The sequence below is a fragment of the Chionomys nivalis genome, chromosome 4 (assembly GCF_950005125.1).
Source record: "Chionomys nivalis chromosome 4, mChiNiv1.1, whole genome shotgun sequence".
NCBI classification, from domain to species: Eukaryota; Metazoa; Chordata; class Mammalia; order Rodentia; family Cricetidae; genus Chionomys; species Chionomys nivalis.
This window is the reverse complement of record NC_080089.1, coordinates 38,745,062-38,766,561: the sequence shown is the minus strand read 5'-3', so window position 1 is coordinate 38,766,561 and position 21,500 is coordinate 38,745,062. Positions and strand designations below refer to the sequence as shown.

Genomic DNA, 21,500 nt, shown 5'->3' with positions numbered 1-21,500 from the left:
AATAAATAAACAAATAAATAAATAAATAAATAAATAAATAAATGATAAACAATAGTGACAGACTCTTGGCCCAACTAACCAAAAGAAAGATACAATCCAAAACTACAGAATCAGAAATGAACAAAGAAACATTATGATAGACACCAAAGAAATTAAAAATATTGTGAGTACTTTACAAACCTATACTTCAATAAGTTTTGAAAAAAATCTAAAAGAAATGGATAAATTTCAAGAAACATTCAAACCACCAAAATTATACCAAGAAGAGACCAATAACCTAAACAGATGTATAAAAAAGAAGGGGCTCAAAACAGTAATAAAATGCATGGGACTAAGAAATCCTTTCTTAGCAATATTCTGCCAGACTTCAAAGAGATCTATGATAAATACTTCTTAAATTACTGAAAACACAAGAATCAAAAGAATTCCTTCTGCAAAACCTGTCTTGTTGTTATACCCAAACCAGGTAAAATACATTAAAAAGTAAAGAAGAAACTCTAGTACAATATTCCTCTTGAATATAGATTCAAAAATTTGCATTAAAATACTTTCAAACAGAATTTAGGTATGTATATATATATATATATATACATACATACATACATATATCATCCATCCAACATAATCAAATTTTATTCATTCTAGATATGCAGGGATAGTCCAACATAGGTAAATCATTTTATAAATCCTATAAATGAACTTATAGTAAAAACGTACATATCTTTTCTATAGATGCATAAAAAGCCTTTGACAAAACTCAACTTGCCTTTACGATAATAAATTCATAAGGAGAGAGGGACTGTATCTCAACACAATAAAGGACACGCATGGTGAACTGACATCCAACATTAAGTAAGATGACACCAATAAATTTATTAATATGGAAGAGGGAAAGTTCATAAGGCCTCAGCTCTACATAAAGAACTACAGACAAATAAGGAAAGCTGAGAGTAGGAGAACTAGTCCTCCCCAGGAAAGAGCACACCAGTTGGTTATCCAATACCAAATAGTTAGATCTGAAAACACACACACATTATTATATGAACTGAGATGAATATATATATATATATGTGTGTGTGTGTATGTAAATATATATGATACAAGAGGCAACAATTAAAGAAAAGAAGGTCATAGATTTGAGAGAGAGAGAGAGAGAGAGAGAGAGAGAGAGAGAGAGAGAGAAGCATTTATACATGGGAGGAATTGGAGGAAAGAAAGGGAAGGGTTAATTGATGTAATTATATTATAATCTCAAAAATTTTATATATCCACATGTCCACATGCAGTACCCTAAAAGACAGGTGTAGGAAAGCACTTTCTGTATAGAGTTCCATTTACTCAGGAACTAAGACCAGCAATTGACAAGCTAGTGTTCATTGAATTTAGCAGGCAAAATGTTACCACAGATCTCAACAATATAGTTGCCTAAACAAAATGATTACAATGATAATTGCAGTTGGCATGCCAATGTGGAGGGGAGCTTTCCCCCTCAGATGAAGAGCTATGGGGAATCAGTGTTTACTGAGATGGAGAGATTTTGTTTTTTTCTAGGGATGAGCTCCATGAAAAGTTCTCCAATCTCAAGTGGCCAATCTTAAACATGTATGTATGAGGAGCACTGAAAAGGTATACATATGTGTGTGCATATATCATAAAACTTCTTTGTATTATATGTAATCATAATGAAAAAGAGGTCCTTAATTTGAAAGAGTGTTAAAAAGGCATGGGAGCATTTGGAGGGGAAAGAAAGGGTATAAGTGAAGTATATACAGTATTGTATGATCAAAAATGCCTAAAGTTAAATTTTAAAAATAGGAAAGTAATGCTATACACAGGATAAAATGTGATAAAAATGCATTAAAAGCAGACTGGAAAAAACTTGTCCTTGTAGCCACCTCCATGTAAGGTACTAGATTTTTGACTTTTGGCAATATCCACTGTTTCACATTTATGGCTTGATTTTCATTTCTCTGATGATTAGTGCTATTGAAGGCATACATCCTGGCAATTCATGTGAATTGTTTGGAAAATATTCAAGTATTTTGACCCATCTTTGGAGACTCCTCACACGTGCATACAGTATTTATGTACTCATACATATATGGCAGTAAGAATTTTGAGTGATCTGTTTTGGATATTAACTCTGTGTGAAACAAATAATCTGCAAATACTTCTTTCAGCCCATGGCTGTCATTTCATTTTGGGCAGTATTTCCTTTCGTGTGTAAAACTTTTTGTTGTTGGAGTCACAGTTGTCTGTTTACACTTCCTGACTGTCGAACAGTATTTTTTTCAAAAAATTACTGATAAACTTCCTTAATAAATAACATATTTACATTTCAAATATCTTTCCTTTCCTTTCCTTTCCTTTCCTTTCCTTTCCTTTCCTTTCCTTTCCTTTCCTTTCCTTTCCTTTCCTTTCCTTTCCTTTCCTTTCCTTGCTGTCCTGGAACTTGATTTGTAGACCAGGATGACCTCAAAGTCACAGAAATCCACCGGCCTTTGCCTCCCAAGTGCTGGGATTAAAGGCATCCATCACCCCACCTAACTAAATTAAGTCATCTTATGGCCAGTTACCTATATTTATTTTATATACTAATATTTATTAACCACACAAAAATTAACTATGAAATTTATGTAACATTAAAATATTTCAAATTAACATTTAATAAAGAAAACCATAGACAGTATTGAAATTGTGATATATTATATACTTTACCTGGATTATCTCAATTTAATGTTTAGAAGGAATTCTTATAGGTGCTGTCATCCAAATAGGTATGATGGGTAGAGACTATGGCCAAACTTTGATCCTACATTATCTAGTACCAAATTCAGCAGTGTTATCTTTTTTGCTATGCTGCTTTTAGACAACTTTCAGGTTACTCTTTTCTTGCATGTCAGGGTAATATCAGTGAACAACAGTAATCAATGACCTAAAGAACCTATTTTTGCAGTTACGCTTATATATGTGATTATTATTTTTGCATGTATGTATTTGTACACATAGTAATTTAATGTTCTCTTATCAGTATTGCCTCAAGAAAATATAGTCTGAAATGTATAATTTCTGTCTACAGTCCTGTTCAGACGTGATATCGTCATATGATTGAAAATAGAGTAAGCGATTAAAAAATTAACAAGGAGATGAAGGGGATAAGAGGGCATAAACTGAAGTAGGAGCTGCGAGCTGGGTTCCTGCCGCCACAGCTCCTGGTCGCCTGGCTAGCTTATGCCCCAAAATAACAACACACAAACTGTATTCTTTTTTTTTTGAATTTCTTAGATATTTTATCTTTTTTTAAAATTATTTTATTTTATTTTATTTTATTCTTTTTTAATTAAAATTTCTGCCTCCTCTTTTTTTTGAATTTCTTAGATATTTTATCTTTTTTTAAAATTATTTTATTTTATTTTATTCTTTTTTAATTAAAATTTCTGCCTCCTCCCCGTTTCCCATTTCTCTCCCCCTCCTCCCACATATTGCCTCTCCCCCCTCCCCTCCCCCTATCCCCACCGCTCCTCTCCTTCCCCCACTCCATTCCCCCTCCTTCTTGATACTGAAGAGCAGTCCAAATTCCCTGCCCTGTGAGAAGACCAAGGTCCTCCCACTTCTATCTAGGTCCAGGAAGGTGAGCAACCAAACAGGCTAAGCTCCCATTTAGCCAGTTCATGTATTAGGATCGAAACCTAATGCCATTGTCCTTGGCTTCTCATCAGCCTTCATTGTCCTCCATGTTCAGGGAGTCTGGTTTCAACCCCTGCTTATTCAGTCCCAGTCCAGCTGGCCTTGGTGGGCTCCCAATAGATCAGTTCCACTGTCACAGTGGGTGGGTACACACCTCGTGGTCCTGACTTCCTTGCTCATGTTCTCCCTCCTTCTGCTCCTCATTTGGAGTCCGTTGCTCCAAATTGGCTCTCTGTCTCTATCTCAATCCATTGCCAGATGAAGGTTCTAAGGTGATATGCAAGATATTCATCAGTATAGGATAGGGTCATTTCTGGTTCCCTCTCCTCAGTTGCCCAAGGTACTAGCTGAGGACATCTCCCTGGACACCTGTGAGCCCCTCTAGAGTCAAGTCTCTTGCCAACCCTAAGATGGCTCCCTTAGTTAGGATATATACTTCGCTGCTCCCGTATCCACCCTTCCAATATCCCAACCATCCCATTCCCCCAAGTTCCCCCCATCCTGCCCTTCTCACGTTTCTCACCTTCCCCAAGATCCAGTAATACCACTCTTGGGAATAGACCCAAGAGATGCCCTATCATATGACAAAAGTATCTGTTCAACTATATTCATAGCAGCATTGTTTGTAATAGCCAGAACCTGGAAACAACCTAGATGCCCTTCAATGGAAGAATGGATGAAAAAAGTGTGGAATATATACATATTAGAGTACTACTCAGTGGTAAAAAACAATGACTTCTTGAATTTTTCATGCAAATGGATGGAAATAAAAAACACTATCCTGAGTGAGGTATCCCAGACCCAAAAAGAGGAACATGGGATGTACTCACTCATAATTGGTTTCTAGCCATAAATAAAGGACATTGAGCATATAATTTGTGATCCTAGAGAAGCTCAATAAGAAAGTGAACCCAAAGAAAAACGTATAGTCATCTGCCTGGATAGGGGAAGTAGACAAGATTGCTGGGCAAAAACTGGGAACTTGCGGGTGAGGTGGCATGGGGCTAAGGGAAAAGTGACAAACTGTATTCTTTTAAACACTGTTTGGCCCATTTCTAGTCATGTGTGTAGCACCCCAAGGTGTGCTTACCGGGAAGATTCTAGCCTACGTCCATCTTGGGTTGGAGCTTCATCGCATCTGCCCCAGAGAGCAGAGCTATCGAGTCTGAGCACACTTCCTCTTCCTCCCAGCATTCTGTTCTGTTTACTCCACCCACCTATGTTCTAACCTATGAGGGCCAAGCAGTTTCTTTATTTTTTAACCAATGACCTTCCTCCATCAATAAATCATCAGTAACTCTCTGGAAAACAAAACTACTGATTTATTAAACTAATAATAAACTGGTTGCATTATCAAGAAAACTTAATTTTGCAGATATTTGTGCTCTTATTAGTGCTCTAAAGAGCTGTCAGCATTGTTTTCAAAGGAAAGTTCTAGAAGAAAATTTTAACAAAAACAGAGCAGCTGATGTTTGCTCGCACTCCACATAGGCAATGCTGAGACTTCAGTTAACCCTTGACCATGGCATACCATATCCTGATTTAGTTCTTTGATCATGGCATACCATATCCTGATCTGTTCTTTGACTATAGCATACCATATCCTGATCTAGTTCTTTGGACTTTCTTCTCAATTTAACATCCCTTGAAGCACCACACTTTGAAAGTAGCCTCAGATGCCCTTGACCAGGGATATAATTTCCAGGTAAATTTGTATTTCTAAAATACAATATGAGTGTGTTTAAAATATATTCGATGGACTTTTCGGAAACTGTATGTTCTGAGCTAATAAATAATAGAAAAGGATTTAAAGTTGTAAGTCGTAACTGGAGAACATACAAGACTTCAAATCCTTAAAGGTTAGGATAACTTTTATAATAATCCCAGGGTTGATACTTGAGTTGATCTGTTCAGCTCTGTTTTCTCAGTAATTAGTCAATGCAGCAATTTCTTTAATTATTTTAACTAAGTGAAACCTAAATCTCAGGAATAGAAGACGCATTGATTTAAGGCATGTTCTGAAGCTCCTGATTGCAATGAAAAAAAAAAGGTAGATTTTAGGATGTTAGAAAGCACATATGAGATGGCATGATAAACCCATGCAAAGAAGAGGCTAGGTAGTTAGTCATCCACAGCCAGGAAAGGTGATTATTTGCACTTATAAGTAACAAAGGCATATGTTAACCGTGTGGTTTTTAATGAGAAATTCACACACCATGCCTAAAGTTTATGTAGTATGTCCTAAACTCACAGAGCTTTTGATTTGTATGCCAAAGTATATTGTGCACGAATCCTTTAACTCTAAGGAGAGAAAAATAGATTACTAGAGACCCAGACTAAAGCATTCAACATTTCTTTTTATTCCTTAATAATGTCAATGTCCAGGCTAGCCATATTAGTTGAAAGGACCTGCATCTAACTGGGCAGAAGATCAAGGTTGCTTATCCCTGTGGTTGGACTAGAGGGTGGCTCCAGCTGGGCTGCTTCAAGAGGTCTAGTACATCAGACAGGTGCTTTAGTGAACATCAGACATTTGCTGGCAAATGGATGGAACTAGAAAAAAATCATCCTGAATGATACAATCCAGACCCAGAAAGACAAACACAGTATGTACTCACTCTTAAGTAGATACTAGATATAAAGCAAAGGATGACCAGCTTACAATCCACAGCTCCAGAGAAGTTAGGTAACAAGGAGGACCCTAAGAGGGTCACATGGATTGCCTTCAGAAGGGGAAATAGGGGAGAGCTCCTGGGTATACTGGAGGCAGGGGCTTTCAGGGTGGAGGTGGGGATGGGGGATGAGAACATGAGGGAGCAGGATGACCTAGTTGGGAGCAGGAAGGAGTGGGAGAGCGATGGCAGTGATATCTTAATAGAGGGAGTCATTATGGGTTTGGGAGAAACATGATGCAAGGGAAATCCCCAGGAATCCACAAGAATGACCCCAGCTAAGGCTCCTAGTAATAGTGGAGAGGGTGCCTGAACTGGCGATGCCTTCATCTAGTAACTGATAGAAGCAGATGCAGAGATTTACAGCTAGGCACTTGGCTGGGCTCCAGGAATCCAGTCAAAGAGAGGGAGGAGGTATTGTATGTGTAATGGAGGGGGGGTTTTCAAGATCATAATTGAGAAACCTACAGAGATAACTAACCTGAGCTTGTGGGAGCTTGTGGACTCCAGAGCAACAGCTGAGGAGCCTGCATGAGACTGAACTAGGCCCTCTGCATGTGGGCAACAGTTGTGTACCCTGGTCTGTTTGTGGGACCCCTGGTAGTGGACCCAATATCTGTCCCTGGTACATGAGCTGGCTTTTTGGAGCCCATTCCCTGTGGTGGGAAGCCTTGCTCAGCCTTGATCCAGTGTGGAGGTCTTTGGTCCTACTTCAAATTAATGTTCCAGGTTTTGTTGACTCCCCATGGGAGACCTTACCTTTTCTGAGGAGTGGATGAAGGAGTGGGTTGTGGGGAGGTTGGGGGGAATCAGGTGGAAGGGAGGGAGAGGGAATTGTGGTTGGTATGTAACATGAATAAAAAATTTAAAATTAAAAAAGAGGTTTAGCATAGAATTTACAATGTGATGTAATATTATTTACACTGTGGCAAAAGTTATATATAAAACAAATAAAAAAATTCCTAATTCTGTTCCTGGTAATTTAGGGAGAAATTTCCGAGAGTGTGCTTTATACTAATTAATAGTTCTCACTGGGCGCACTGTGGTGGTACACAGCTGTAACTTACAGAGGCAGGAGAACTGAACGTTCAAAGCCAACCTAAGTCACATAGTGAGATGCTATCTCACAAGCAAACAGATAAATAAATGAAGAACAAAACAAAACAGATTGATGCTAGAAATTTTGGATTATAATCAAAGTCAGGCCAGTGGTTAAATACTTCTGCACACTGACTTTTGACTTTGCAAAATGAGATGAGTTATATGATGGGCCATTGCACAACCTCCTGCATAGGTCACGACTTAATGAATATTGTGTGCTGGGCTTCTACAGTTAGGAGCATTTTTTTTCGAGACAGAGTTTCTCTGTAGCTTTGGTGCCCATCCTCGAACTAGCTCTAGCCAGAGATCTGCCTGCCTCTGCCTCCTGAGTGCTGGGATTAAAGGCGTGCGCCACCACTGCCCCGCTAGGAGCATTTTCTTCTTGGTATAGTGTCACAGCTTCCTCAAGGAAGCTGTGGCAGGCTAGCACGAAGGATGCTCTTTAACAACACCTCTGAAATGCAGTTAGAACAAATATCAGGAGTCTTGTTACTTCATATTAGTTTCCTAGCTCCAGCTTCTTCATCCGCTAGAAAGGGTGGCATGTAATGCATTAAGAGGATGTGTGACATGAAAGTGAAATGTCTTTTTAGGAAATATAATTCATACTTTTTGTCTTAGTATATGTGTGGACTAATTGTGAGGCTTAGGGTACAAATCCTACCTCTTAGAAAGTATCTAAAATGCATTTTATAACAAGTCAAATAAACATGGCTTACAGAATAAGCATAAATTTGAGAATAAACTCAATGAATACTTTTGATTCTTTTGCTCTAAGGACATTTGTTTTATTTTTTACAGTTAACATCTGTCCTTTTTTACAGAATTAAATTCAATAATTCTGAAATGGACACTTTGAGTTTGGACAAAATGTCAGGACTTTTCCATTGGACAGCTGATAGCTGTTATGAGTAACCAATAGGAAACATGTGATGTACACATGCATTCATGATTGCAACTCTCAAGGCCTTGCCAGAGTTTTAAAAAAGTAAAGACCTGCAATAGTTTTAGTTTGCGAGAGGGAATAAAGATAATTTGAGGAATAAAACTATTTTGTTAAGTGTTTTCTAAAATGTTCATTTCTTCATAAATATACCATGTCTTTTAGTGGACTGTATTATATGTAATTTTAATATGGAATGTATAAAGTATACAAAAAAGGAGATTCCTAAAAGTCTGACTTCAGTTGAATAAAGCATACTGTAAGAATATGACACTGAATTGCAATTCTGGAACGTATTTGTAAAGGTAGTAAAATTAAATTGTTTTTCTAATGATTTCCTCAAAACACAAAAACAAAGCAACAGTATGATCCTTCTGCTGAGATTATTATGTTCACAGGGAGTTTTCTTTGGGATTCTTCTATCTGTTTACCAAGGAACAAATTATAAGTCCCTTCATTAGAAATTAGGGCTTGATGTTTGAAGTGTCAGGAGCCGTGTCCCCCCAAAATTTACAGGAAGCACCGCCGCGAGGAGTTTTTGCAGAGGGCTTCACTTCTCAATTGTATTGAGAATAGTCTTATTGACCAAGCCTATCCCACACCCAAATTAACTGTTAATAGAGAGTTATCTCTTAGCAGAACCTGCCTCACATTCCAAACTATCTAGACAACTAGGTGTGTCACCTTGTGACTTCCCGACCAAGGAATCGTGACCCGACCCATCGTAACCTCTCAGACTCTGTGGACCACGTGGCAAGATCCCGTGCCCCAGCCCCCCAAGCTATTCAGGGGCTATATAAGCTGTAACCATGACCCTAATAAACGGAGGCTTTGACAAAATAAGCTTAGCCTCCTTCCTCTCATCAGCCCTTGCCTTTCAGGTGGTGCCTCTCCGTGACCCTGGAATAACTGGCCAGCCAGGCGGGTTACACACCCTAGACAGAGTGACCCGTCGAGGCGGCTACAGTGGCGCCCGAACCAGTGACTCGGAGCACGGTTAACTTCCCGGACGACGACGCGCAGTCCCGGGACAACAAGAAATAGAAGATTCTGCAGCTGTAGAACTCGGACAGATCTGCAGGATAAGGTAGGCGCAGGTTCGCTGTCGTCCCATAAGACATGGGCCAATCGCTTTCAAAGGAAGAGAAATTCATAAAGGAATTTAAACAATCACTCAGGGTGAGAGGAGTAAGAGTAAAAAAAAGAGATTTAGTTGCATTTTTTTGTTTTATAGATGAAATATGCCCCTGGTTAGTTTTAACCGGCCCAGAAATATGCCCCGACATTTGGGATAAAGTAGGTAAAAATCTCAGTAAAATGATTAAAGCAGGTGATTCTGTGCCGGAAGTTGTTCTTGCTTACTGGTCCTTAATTAGGGACATTGTAAATAGCCCAGAAAATGGAGGGGACGGTTCTCGTCTCCTGACAATAGTTACTGAATTCCTAGAGGCATCCCGCCCGCCATCTCGTACAGACGAGAAGCGGTGTTCTTCCCCGTGTCCTTCAGTTATTATTAGTATCCCTGAGGACCCCTCCTCAGGACCTATTAAATCTACAGCAGCCTCCCAAGAGGAGACTGTGTCTCCTGGAGATAAGAGTCAAAATTCACCTAAGGGCATTTATCCATCGCTGGCCACTTTTAAAAATGAAACCAAACCCAGCCAGCAGGACTCGGATCAGTGGATCCGACATATAGAGAAACCCCTGGATTCGGAATCCGAAAATGAGTCAGCAGCGGCTAGAGATAAGGAAGGAAAATATGGTGGCGGAGGTAGGGTTCCCCGCGTCTTTCTTAGCCAGCCAAAAAGGACTCCGCAGCCGCCGCCCTATGCTCTGACCGCTTCCGATAGCATGTTTTTACCCCTCCTTTGGTTCAGGAGCTGTTTAACACAAAAGCGACATTAAAAGCACAAATAGGAGGTCTTAAGCAAGTCCTTGCACTGCAACAGGAACTCTCAGACCTTTCCTCTCAGATTCAGGACTTACAATTCACTATGGGAAAAGGCAAGATTTTAGATAAACGAGCAAATTCTAGATTTAATCATAAAATGGTCTATCCAGTCATGACTCGGTCGCGAGCTAGACAAGCGGAAGCTGCCGAGTTTCACCCTGATACCACGGAAGACCAGGAAAATTGTGATCAAGAGCAGGTAGCCTCTGATACTGAGGAGGACCCCGAACAAAATGAAGGCGACACCTCTCAGCCCATATATAAAAAATTAAAAATTAAACATATTAAAGACCTTCATTCAGCTGTTAAAAACTATGGAATACACGCACCTTTTACTCTTTCTATATTGGAGGGACTATCAGGGGACGGATTTATGTTGCCCATAGAATGGGGCAAGGTGGTTCAGTCAGTACTAACTAGAGGGCAATATCTGACCTGGAAGACTGAGTTTCTCGACAGGGCTGAGGCCTTTGCTAACAACAATAGAAAGAACCCACTGAGTCAGACTGCCTCCTGGACAGCTGACAAAATTGCTGGCAGGGGTAAATTTGTAGATGAAGAGAGCCAAAAGGGATTGTCACTGGGAATACTTTCCCAGACAGCGCAGGCAGCCCTGGCAGCCTGGAGGGCAGTTCCCTCCACTAGCGGCACTACCACCCCGCTCACTAAGATCATCCAGGGGCCTCAGGAGCCATATGCCCAGTTTATGGGTCGGCTCCAAGAAACAGCAGAGAGAATCTTGGGGCCGGAGGAAATAGAAGGGACTTTGGTCAAACAACTAGCCTTTGAAAACGCAAATGCTGCATGCAAAGCTGCATTAAGGGGAAAAATGAGGGACATTGATGTTTCTGGTATGATTAAAGTATGTAATGAGGTAGATAATTTTGGCCATCAGCTATCAAAGTCAATCAGCCTGGCCATTGGCGCAGTATTTCAGGGACAAAGGGGACACCTTCGCCCCCAATGGAAGACATGTTTCCTCTGTGGTCAATTGGGACATTTTGCTAAGGAGTGCCCCTCTCGACAAATGGTTGGGAATAATCAAAACGGTCCTGGGAATAGAAGGGGTGATCCCCCGGGACCCTGTCCCCGATGCAAACGGGGCATGCACTGGGCACGTGATTGCAGATCCAGGGCTGATATATTGGGCAACCCCACAACCCTTGCCTCTGCTACTGCGGTCCAGGGAAACGGGAAGGGGGCCCTGATAGGGGGCCCCTACTCCCCAACTTTGTACCAGCCAGCTCGAACCCCGAAACCCGATATGAGAGGGATGACCCAACGTCAAGATTCCTTTTCAGGGCCACCCCAGGGAGCGCCGGATTGGACTTGTGTCCCTCCTCCACCCGGATTATAACCCCAGAGGATGGGACCTCGATTATAGAGACCGGTCTATATGGCCCTCCTCCTCCTGGCATGTTTTATCTCATAGGGCGAGCTTCATGCTCTCTAAAGGGGCTTTCTGTTATTCCCTCGGTAGTCGATGCTGACTATGAAGGAGAAATTAAATTACTTGCCACTGCTTCCGAGGGCCCCTTAACTCTCAGAGCTGGACATCGCATAGCACAAGCCCTGCCTTTGCCTATAATAGGACAATTCCCCTGCCAAGGAAACGAGCGTGGTGCCTCGAGCCCCGGCTCTTCTGATATATATTGGGTGCAACAGCTTTCTGATACTCGACCTATGATGACATTATGGTTAGATAATAAACAATTTCAGGGCCTTTTAGACACAGGCGCGGATGCCACTGTTCTATCATCTAAATATTGGCCTAAGGCATGGCCTGTAGACTCCACTGCCACCCACTTACAGGGCATAGGACAAACCCAGAGTACTTTGCAGAGCTCCAAGTTGTTAACCTGGAAGGATAAAGAGGGCAATTCAGGCACCATTCAGCCTTTTATAGTCCCAGGCCTCCCGGTTAACCTCTGGGGAAGGGACATCTTAAAACAGATGGGAGTTGTTATGCTTAGCCCTAATGAAGTTGTCACCAAGCAGATGCTTAATATGGGATTCCTCCCAGGCAAAGGATTAGGAAAGGAAAAACAGGGACCTACAGACCCTATTACTGTTAATCAGCACCCGGGTCGCTTAGGCTTAGGTGCGAACCTTTTTTCATAAAGACCACTGATCCTCCTGCACTCCAGGCTGATAGGATATCTTGGAGGACTAATGAGCCAGTCTGGATCGATCAGTGGTCCATGCCTCAGGACAAGGTTCAGGCTGCCCTGCAGTTGGTGCAGGAACAACTAGAGCAGGGACATCTTGAGCCCTCCACATCCCCATGGAACACCCCCATTTTCGTTATTAGAAAGAAAAATGGGGACTGGAGACTGTTACAGGACTTAAGAGAGGTTAATAAGACCATGGTGCCCATGGGGTCTTTACAACTTGGCTTGCCGTCACCGGTTGCCATCCCCAAAGGATTTCATAAAATTGTTATTGATATAAAAAACTGCTTTTTTTCTATCCCTTTGCATCCCGCTGATTGTAAACGATTTGCGTTCTCTATTCCAATTATTAACCATGCTGGCCCAAATCCACGATTTCAATGGCGAGTCCTGCCCCAGGGCATGGCTAACTCACCCACCCTGTGTCAGCGTTTTGTAGCTCAATCTGTGAACCCCATAAGATTGCTATATCCCACTGCTTATATTCTTCATTATACGGATGATGTATTGATAGCTGCTGATAAGATTGAAGTAGTAAATCAAATAGCTCAGGATTTAGTTTTAGTCTTACAAGATAGAGGTTTTGTTATACCTCCAGAGAAAATTCAAACTTGTTATCCCTTTTTATTTTTGGGATTTCAATTAGACCCAACCTTGATTCATACACAAAAGATTCATATTAAACGAACCAAATTAAGTTGTTTAAATGATTTTCAAAAACTCCTAGGCGATATTAATTGGCTACGCCCTTATCTCCGGCTTACAACAGGAGATTTAAAACCATTGTTTAACATATTACAAGGGGACCCCGATCCCACCTCTCCCAGAAGTCTCACACCAGAGGCAGAGGCTTCACTTGTAAAAGTAGAGGAAGCTATATCTCAGCAAGGCATAGGATACTTTGATCCCACAAAAATTCTTTATTTGTTGGTATTCACCACTGACTATATGCCTTCCGGACTTCTGTGGCAAGAGGAGCAACCTCTTTTATGGGTTCATGCACCTGCTACCTCATCCAAAGTCTTGCCCCCCTATCCCTTCTTGGTAAACCAAATCCTGTTTTCAGGAATTAAGACTGCAGTTCGTTATTTTGGCCGCGACCCTGACATTATTGTCACCCCCTATTCGGGACAACAAATTGCCTGGCTACAGCAGAGACATGATGAATGGGCTGTGTTACTTGCTGGATTCCACGGAAAGCTTGATACTCATATGCCAGGGAATAAGCTTATCCAATTTCTTAATCTCACACCTTTTACATTTTTAAAGAACACATGCCTGCGGCCTATCCCAAATGCCTTGCTTGTTTTTATAGATGGTTCAAAGAATGGAAAGGCCTCATATGTTATTAATGATGAGGTCTACTCTATTGATACCCCATATACATCTGCCCAGATGGTAGAATTGTATGCAGCATTCACCATATTCCAACTGATCCGCCACCAGGAATTTAATTTGTTCTCTGACAGCCAATATGTTGTAAGGGCCCTTCAGGTCCTAGAAATGGTCCCTACCATTCAGCCTTCAACACCCACATTTCAATTGTTTTCTAAACTCCAAAGGTTAATTAGAGACCGCTCATATTTATTTTTTGTGGGCCATATTCGAGCACATTCAGGTTTGCCTGGACCGTTGACACAAGGAAATGAGTTGGCAGACAAGGGCACCCGTTTAGTAGCCTCGGTCTCTGTACAGGATCCCGTGCAGGAGGCGCAGGCTGCTCACTTGCTTCATCATCTTAATGCCTCGACCTTGCGTGTTAGATTTGGTGTAACTAGAGAGCAAGCCAGACAAATTGTTAAAAACTGCAAGAATTGTGTAACCCTTTTGCCTGAACCTCACTGGGGAGTCAATCCTCGGGGTCTGATCCCAGGGGAACTTTGGCAGATGGATGTTACTCATATCCCTTCCTTTGGTAAACTTAAATATGTTCATGTCACTATTGATACTTACAGTGGCTTCCTGTATGCATCCGCTCAGACGGGGGAAGCCACTAAACAGGTTATTGCCCATTTATTTCTTGCATTTTCTGCAATGGGACAACCCAAAATACTTAAGACTGACAATGGACCTGGATATACTAGCCAGAAATTTAAACAATTCTGTGCCCAGTTGAATATAAAGCATTGTACCGGTATTCCCTACAATCCACAAGGCCAAGGCATTGTTGAACGTGCCAATCAGACACTTAAGCATACCATCTCTAAATTAATAGCACAAGAGATCCTTTACCCCATAAAAGGTAATGCCAAGATAATCTTGGCCCATGCTCTCTTTGTGCTCAATTTTCTAACATTGGATAATCAGGGGAGGTCCGCTGCAGACAGATTGTGGCACCCCTCTACTCAATCTACCTATGCGCAAGCCCTTTGGAAGGACCCCTTGTCGGGTACCTGGGCTGGCCCCGACCCTGTGCTTATTTGGGGAAAAGGCCATGCATGTATTTATGATACCAAAGCTCAAAATGCCAGATGGCTCCCTGAGCGTCTGATAAAATTGTATAATCCAACCAGGGAAAATAAGCCCTGAGAAATTCTCCCCTTCTTGTGCTTTCTTTCAGATGCTGACAAAACTTTTGATGCTACCTTGGCTATGGGTCCTGCTAATTTGGACCCACCATATCGGAGAAGCAGCACCCCCGTATCAATTTTTCAACTTTACCTGGCAAATCATAAATGAAGCGGGTGACATCGCTAACTCCTCCTCCACTATAGCCGCAACTCCTGATTGGGGCCCTTTAGAAGTAGATCTCTGCAAATTGGTGCTGGGAGGCCATTCAGATTGGGGAGTGCATGATAAGTTTCTCCCTTTAACACAGGCTCCAGAAATTCCATACGATTTCAGGAAACAGCCTAGCTGTACCACTAGATTTAGCAGGCGCTTCCTCGCTCTCACACCCATATATGTTTGCCCCGGAGCCTCTCACAGAGATCGCTCCCTGGCCTCCAAATGTGGATTTAGTCCTGATTATTTTTGTGCCTCATGGGGCTGTGAAACTACTGGAGATACATATTGGAATCCCTCCTCTTCCTGGGATTATATTCAAGTTAGGAGAAAGGGCCCAAAGCAAAGCTTAGCTGCTCGATGTGTACCTCATAGCTGGTGTAACCCCTTAGTAATCTCCTTTACAGAAGCAGGAAAAAGGTTTGATTGGATCAGTTCTAGAGGAATGGAATGGGGGCTCCGTCTCTATAAGAGCGGAAGAGACTTTGGGGTGACCTTCAAAATAAAGTTACTAAAAACAGTCCCCCAATACACCGTTACCGCGGTGGGCCCCAACAAGGCATTACATTCTCTGACCAACGAGCAACTTAATCGTCCTGCAATTCACAAACAAACTCAGACCAAGAGCTCCTCTGTGACGGCCCCTCCCTTTCAACCCACCTTGCCCCAAGTACTTCCCTCTTCTGTTGATCTTATTTTATCTATGGTCAATGCTTCTATAGTGCGTTACATGCTATTAATAATTCTCTATATGAGGAATGCTGGGTTTGCTTTTCACCAAAGCCCCCCTTTTATGAAGGAGTGGCTGCTTTTGGCTCCCCCACCTTAACCAATGACACACAGCATTTAAGGTGGCATCCTGTTGATGGTGAAGGTCTTACTATAAGTCAGGTCTCTGGCGTGGGACTCTGCCTTAGGGGACCAGCCTTGTACTTCCCTCAACCATTGCAGTATACTTGCAATCAGACATTTATTGTTAATAATTCTTTTTCTTATGTTTCTGCACCTGAAGGATTCTATTTTGCCTGTTCCTTGGGTCTCACCACTTATATAGTTACCAATAATTTTTTGTTCTATGACGATTACTGTGTGCAGTGCGGTTGGTACCTCGTCTGACGATACATGAGTCAGAGAATCTCCTCCACTTTTGGGAACAGGGCGCTATTACTCCCCGATACAAGAGGGAACCTATTTCAGCCATTACCTTGGCTGTTATTTTGGGATTAGGAGCCACAGGTGCAGGAACGGGGATTGCCTCTCTTATCACCTCCCAACAGCAATATGCCCAACTTAGCCTGGCGGTAGACAGAGACATCCAGGAATTACAAAAGGGTCTGGAAAACCTAAAGGACTCATTAGTTTCTCTGTCAGAGGTGGTTCTGCAGAATAGACGAGGCCTTGACCTAGTTTTTCTTAAAGAAGGGGGACTTTGTGTTGCCCTTAAAGAAGAATGTTGTTTTTATTCAGACAAAACAGGCCTAGTACAGGATAGCATACAAAAGGTAAAAAACAGTTTAGAAGAAAGAAAAAGAAACAGAGAAAAGCAGGAGTCTTGGTACCAAAACTGGTTCTCCACCTCCCCCTGGTTGTCCACACTTTTGCCTAGTTTACTGGGCCCTCTTGTGGGACTATTACTACTATTATCCTTTGGCCCTTGGGCTTTTAAAAAACTAACCCGCTTTATTAAGACCCAGATTGACGAAATAACAAGGGACTCCATTGCTGTTCATTACCATCGCCTGAACACGCGAGGCTCCACGGAGGACCTGAGAACTCCAGAGGCAGAGCAACCTGCAGCCGCTCTCCAATTTTCTACCCTCGCTACACACCCCAAACCCCTTAGGTCTTGGAATCCCTGGAAAAGAATGTTTGGCAGGCAGCACTCGTAATCTTATTGTGGAGTAGGCATCTAGGAAGGAGGATACCTTAGGCCAGACTAAACGGTGAATACTGGGTTTGGAAAACGCCCTTTCTTCTGGTCTGGAGGATGGAGCTATTGGTGCCAAAATTATATCATTATATCTTTTATTTGAGGAGCTCCTCGTAGACTTTTCATTAATGACAAATGCAGGGGCCCAATGACGGGAGTTAGTGTGGACCCTCGCCTGAACAGCACACCATACAGAGGTTGTAGAAACCGGCTCAACAAGGCATGGTGCCAGGCACGAGGATTGCCCTCCACATGGCCTAAGACAGGGTGCCCTGTGGTCAAAGATCTGCTTACTTTAGGTCTTGCTAGATACCCTTTATTTGAGGAGCTCCAGGGACGGGCAACTTATGGCAGGACATCCCCCAACCTAAGACAGGGTCCTGGGAACCCGAGGACGGGTAAGGGGGAAAAAGGACCTGGTCCCCACTCGACCTAAGACTCATAAGGCACCCCTCTGTTCCCAGGAGAGGTAAATTGCTCCACCATCCGGGAGGAGGGTCCCTCCTTGTCCCAGTCCCTTCTCATTTAGACCTGACACCGGGGTTAGACTCTGACCTGGTGCCCTCCACTTGATAGATGCCTGCTTTTATAAAAGGAAGGGGGATATGTCAGGAGCCGTGTCCCCCCAAAATTTACAGGAAGCACCGCCGCGAGGAGTTTTTGCAGAGGGCTTCACTTCTCAATTGTATTGAGAATAGTCTTATTGACCAAGCCTATCCCACACCCAAATTAACTGTTAATAGAGAGTTATCTCTTAGCAGAACCTGCCTCACATTCCAAACTATCTAGGCAACTAGGTGTGTCACCTTGTGACTTCCCGACCAAGGAATCGTGACCCGACCCATCGTAACCTCTCAGACTCTGTGGACCACGTGGCAAGATCCCGTGCCCCAGCCCCCCAAGCTATTCAGGGGCTATATAAGCTGTAACCATGACCCTAATAAACGGAGGCTTTGACAAAATAAGCTTAGCCTTCTTCCTCTCATCAGCCCTTGCCTTTCAGGTGGTGCCTCTCCGTGACCCTGGAATAACTGGCCAGCCAGGCGGGTTACACACCCTAGACAGAGTGACCCGTCGAGGCGGCTACATTGAAGTGGTCTTTGAAAGTCTCATAGTGACATTGGAAGCATAATCTAATCAGAGATTTTGAAGATGTTAAACATTTTCTTCTTTACTTGATTATTTACCCCGAGTAAACACTGACCCATATTTTAATTTCAGCAGGGCTTTTTTCACCTCTTTGTTCCTTAAGGTATACACGACAGGGTTGAGCAGAGGTGTCAGCACAGTGTAGAAAACAGCCACAACTCCATCCACAGCATCCCTGGAGCCTGGCCTCAGGTAGATGAAGAGACCAGGACCAAAGAAACAGAGGACCACGATGCAGTGCGAGGCACAGGTCTGGAAAGCTCTGTGTCGGCCATCTGAAGTGCGGATCCTCAGGATCGAGCAGACAATGGACACATAGGACAATACAATCAGCATAAAACAGCCTGAGGCCACCACCCCGATATTCACAAAGATGACCATCTCATTGGCCGAGGTGTCTGCACAGGCCAGTTTGAGGATGGGAGGAGCATCACAGAAATAATGGTGGATCTGGTTGGGTCCACAGTAGGGCAAATGGAAGGTCAGTGTAGTCTGGACAGCAGAGTGCAGGGAACCAGTGAGCCAGGTGCCAGCTGCCAGGAGGGCACACACTCTCCCGCTCATCAAGCTGCTGTACCTGAGTGGGTAACTGATGGCCAGGTAGCGATCATAGGACATAACTGTGTAGAGGAAACACTCAGTGCTACCCAGGAAGTGGAAGGAGTAGAACTGTGCCACACAGCTATAGAAGGAGATAGCCCCACCCCCTGGGGTCACCAAGGTCATCAGCATTTTGGGCACTGTGACTGTGGAGAACCACATGTCAATAAAGGAAAGGTTGGTGAGAAAGTAGTACATGGGTGTGTGGAGGTGGGAATCCACCCTGATCACCATCAGGATGAGGAAGTTGCCCAGCACAGTGAGAATGTAAATCACCAGGAAGATTACAAAGAGCATGGTGTCCAGGGCTGTTGCATGGGGAATACCTGAGAGGAAGAACGTGGTCACTAGGGTCCCATTTGACATTTCTTCATATGAAATATGCTCATTGAATTTCCACTGATGGAGACCACAAAATACAGTTTTAAAATATTTTTATATAGTCACCCATACAAAGAAATGGTTGCTTCCTTATTCCAGCCATACCCTGCAAGAGTGTGAAATTTATATGAAATAGTTGACTTTTAACAAAAGGGTCCAATTTAGTATTCATTGTTTTCTAAAATCATAAAAATATGCTCAAGTAATAACTAGTGCTGATAACTTCTCCCACAACCAGCCTTCATTCTAATGCCTTTTCTTGTTTCTTTTAACATGTGCATGTGCACACACACACACACACAGAGCGAGAGAGCGAGAGAGCGAGAGAGCGAGAGAGAGAGAGAGAGAGAGAGAGGAAGAAAGAGAGAGATCTTCAGTCATTTATTTCCCCTATGATCATTAAATAATTTCATTTAATTGGATATTATACAACGACCTTCCTGTCTGGTCAGATACTGAGACTGAGTGTGGCTGCAATATTTTTGTGTTACAGAGAGCCTGTTTATAATCTGTTTCCTGTATTCTTGATCATATGAAGAGCTGGAAGCTACTACAGTAATGGTCAGAGCACATTTACTCCACCCGGTCTTATTTCACCAGAACTTTAAGCTCATGTTTATTCTACTGAAGTGTAGTCATACGATCTCTGTGCATTTTGAGATGCTCATGACGAATTGTGCTTAAATTGTAAAGAGAAGTAAACACTTTCATCTTTGAGTATCAGGTCTGAATTAAATATAATCATATATTTTGGTGGGAAATCTAAACATACAATCTGTATACACAGTCTGAAATCACTTTTATTTGCTTGCAAGATGTCTATTATTTCAGAGAAGAGAAAATGTTTTTTTTCTTCAAAGAGAAGACTATGTGTCTTTTAAGCAATATAGTTAAATTTAAAAAGTAGTGAAAAGTCATGGAACCTCAGTGGAAATCAGGTCAGAAATCTAGAGCTAGTCAATTAAAAAGGAGCATCACTTACCCAATTATTAGGGACTTCTGCCCTTTTCATCTTGGCCTCTCTGTCAGAAATAGCCTTTTCCTGTGTGGAAGTCAGCGGGAGCTCAGTTAGATGTTCCGAGGTGTAATGCTGTGGATATAGAGAAAGTAATTAATTGACTGATGTATTATATAAAAGACCTTTATTAAACTACACAGTGTTAATTAACTAAGGTACAATTAAGGCAATATGAACTGATTTTAAAGAAGACTAAAGAACCCAAGAGTTTACATATTAAATACTTTGTAGACTTTCCAGGAATGGAGTGTTGAATTTAGACAGTTTTAACTGCTTGCCAATTGTGGAACTCTGTTTTGGATCACAAGGCAGATATTAAGGTTTTAAGAAGTCCTTGATGAGTAGTAGCAGTTATTTCCCTGCCTTTTTAAAAACACAGAAGAAAAACTACAGAAACAATATCCTCTTGAAGTAGAATTTAAAATTGGGTTGATATCTCAGGAGACAATATGTTGGCCCTAGATTCTTCATATGCAAACATATTTCGACAGTATTATAAACATTGAGAATTCTAGCAAAATGCATATGTGTAAGGTGGTTCTGCTTTGATGAGCCATCATTCTTTTAACCTTTCAATTTTGCTAAAATGTAATGAATAACCATCAAAGTCGTCTTCAGGACTTCTGCAGCGAATGATTAATACTAGTCTTGATTTCTTCTGTGATTTCACAAGTAGAAAATAAGGGATTTCATGCCCTAGGGGCAATTCTCTGTTGTGGCTCCAAGTCTCTTTGATGAATCTTTACTTTTTGTGCTCCAGGGATCCTCAGAGGGTTATTCCTGAAGACATATCTTACTAATTAAGCCCCTCCTCCCCAGGGCTTTGGTCCTGGAATGATGTTATCTGACATTTGCATGCTCACAGATTTCTCTGAAACTGCTGCCTTTATTTCTTCTTTACATTTAAAAATATGTTTGGATTTTATGTGAAAGTGTTTTTCCTTGTTTGTTTTCACATGAATTAATGAAACTAAAGAAAAGGAAAGTGTTTCCTTCTGGAATTAATGCATGTCTTAACTACCAGGACAAAAGTGCCCATAAACTAAAAGGCAATCTAAAGCCTACACTGTTCTAAAAGCAATACCAGCAACTATAGATGAACTAGATTCTTCTCTCTGGAAGAGATTTGAGTACCCGAAGCCCCTTAAATTAACATTCCCAAAATTAACCTAT

General features: G+C 42.0%; 1 protein-coding gene across 1 annotated transcript; it reads right to left on the bottom strand.

The window, feature by feature from the left end:
* Window positions 1-18,358: 18,358 nt before the first annotated feature.
* On the bottom strand, window positions 18,359-19,294 carry LOC130873756 (olfactory receptor 10G7). Its single transcript, XM_057768700.1, has one exon. It carries the CDS (start codon window positions 19,292-19,294, stop codon window positions 18,359-18,361), a length of 936 nt encoding a protein of 311 aa, XP_057624683.1.
* Between the last annotated feature and the right edge of the window lie 2,206 nt (window positions 19,295-21,500).

Coding starts and splice junctions, on each gene's coding strand:
- LOC130873756 (XM_057768700.1), bottom strand. CDS start 19,294: ATGTCAAATGGGACCCTAGTGACCACGTTCTTCCTCTCAGGTATTCCC.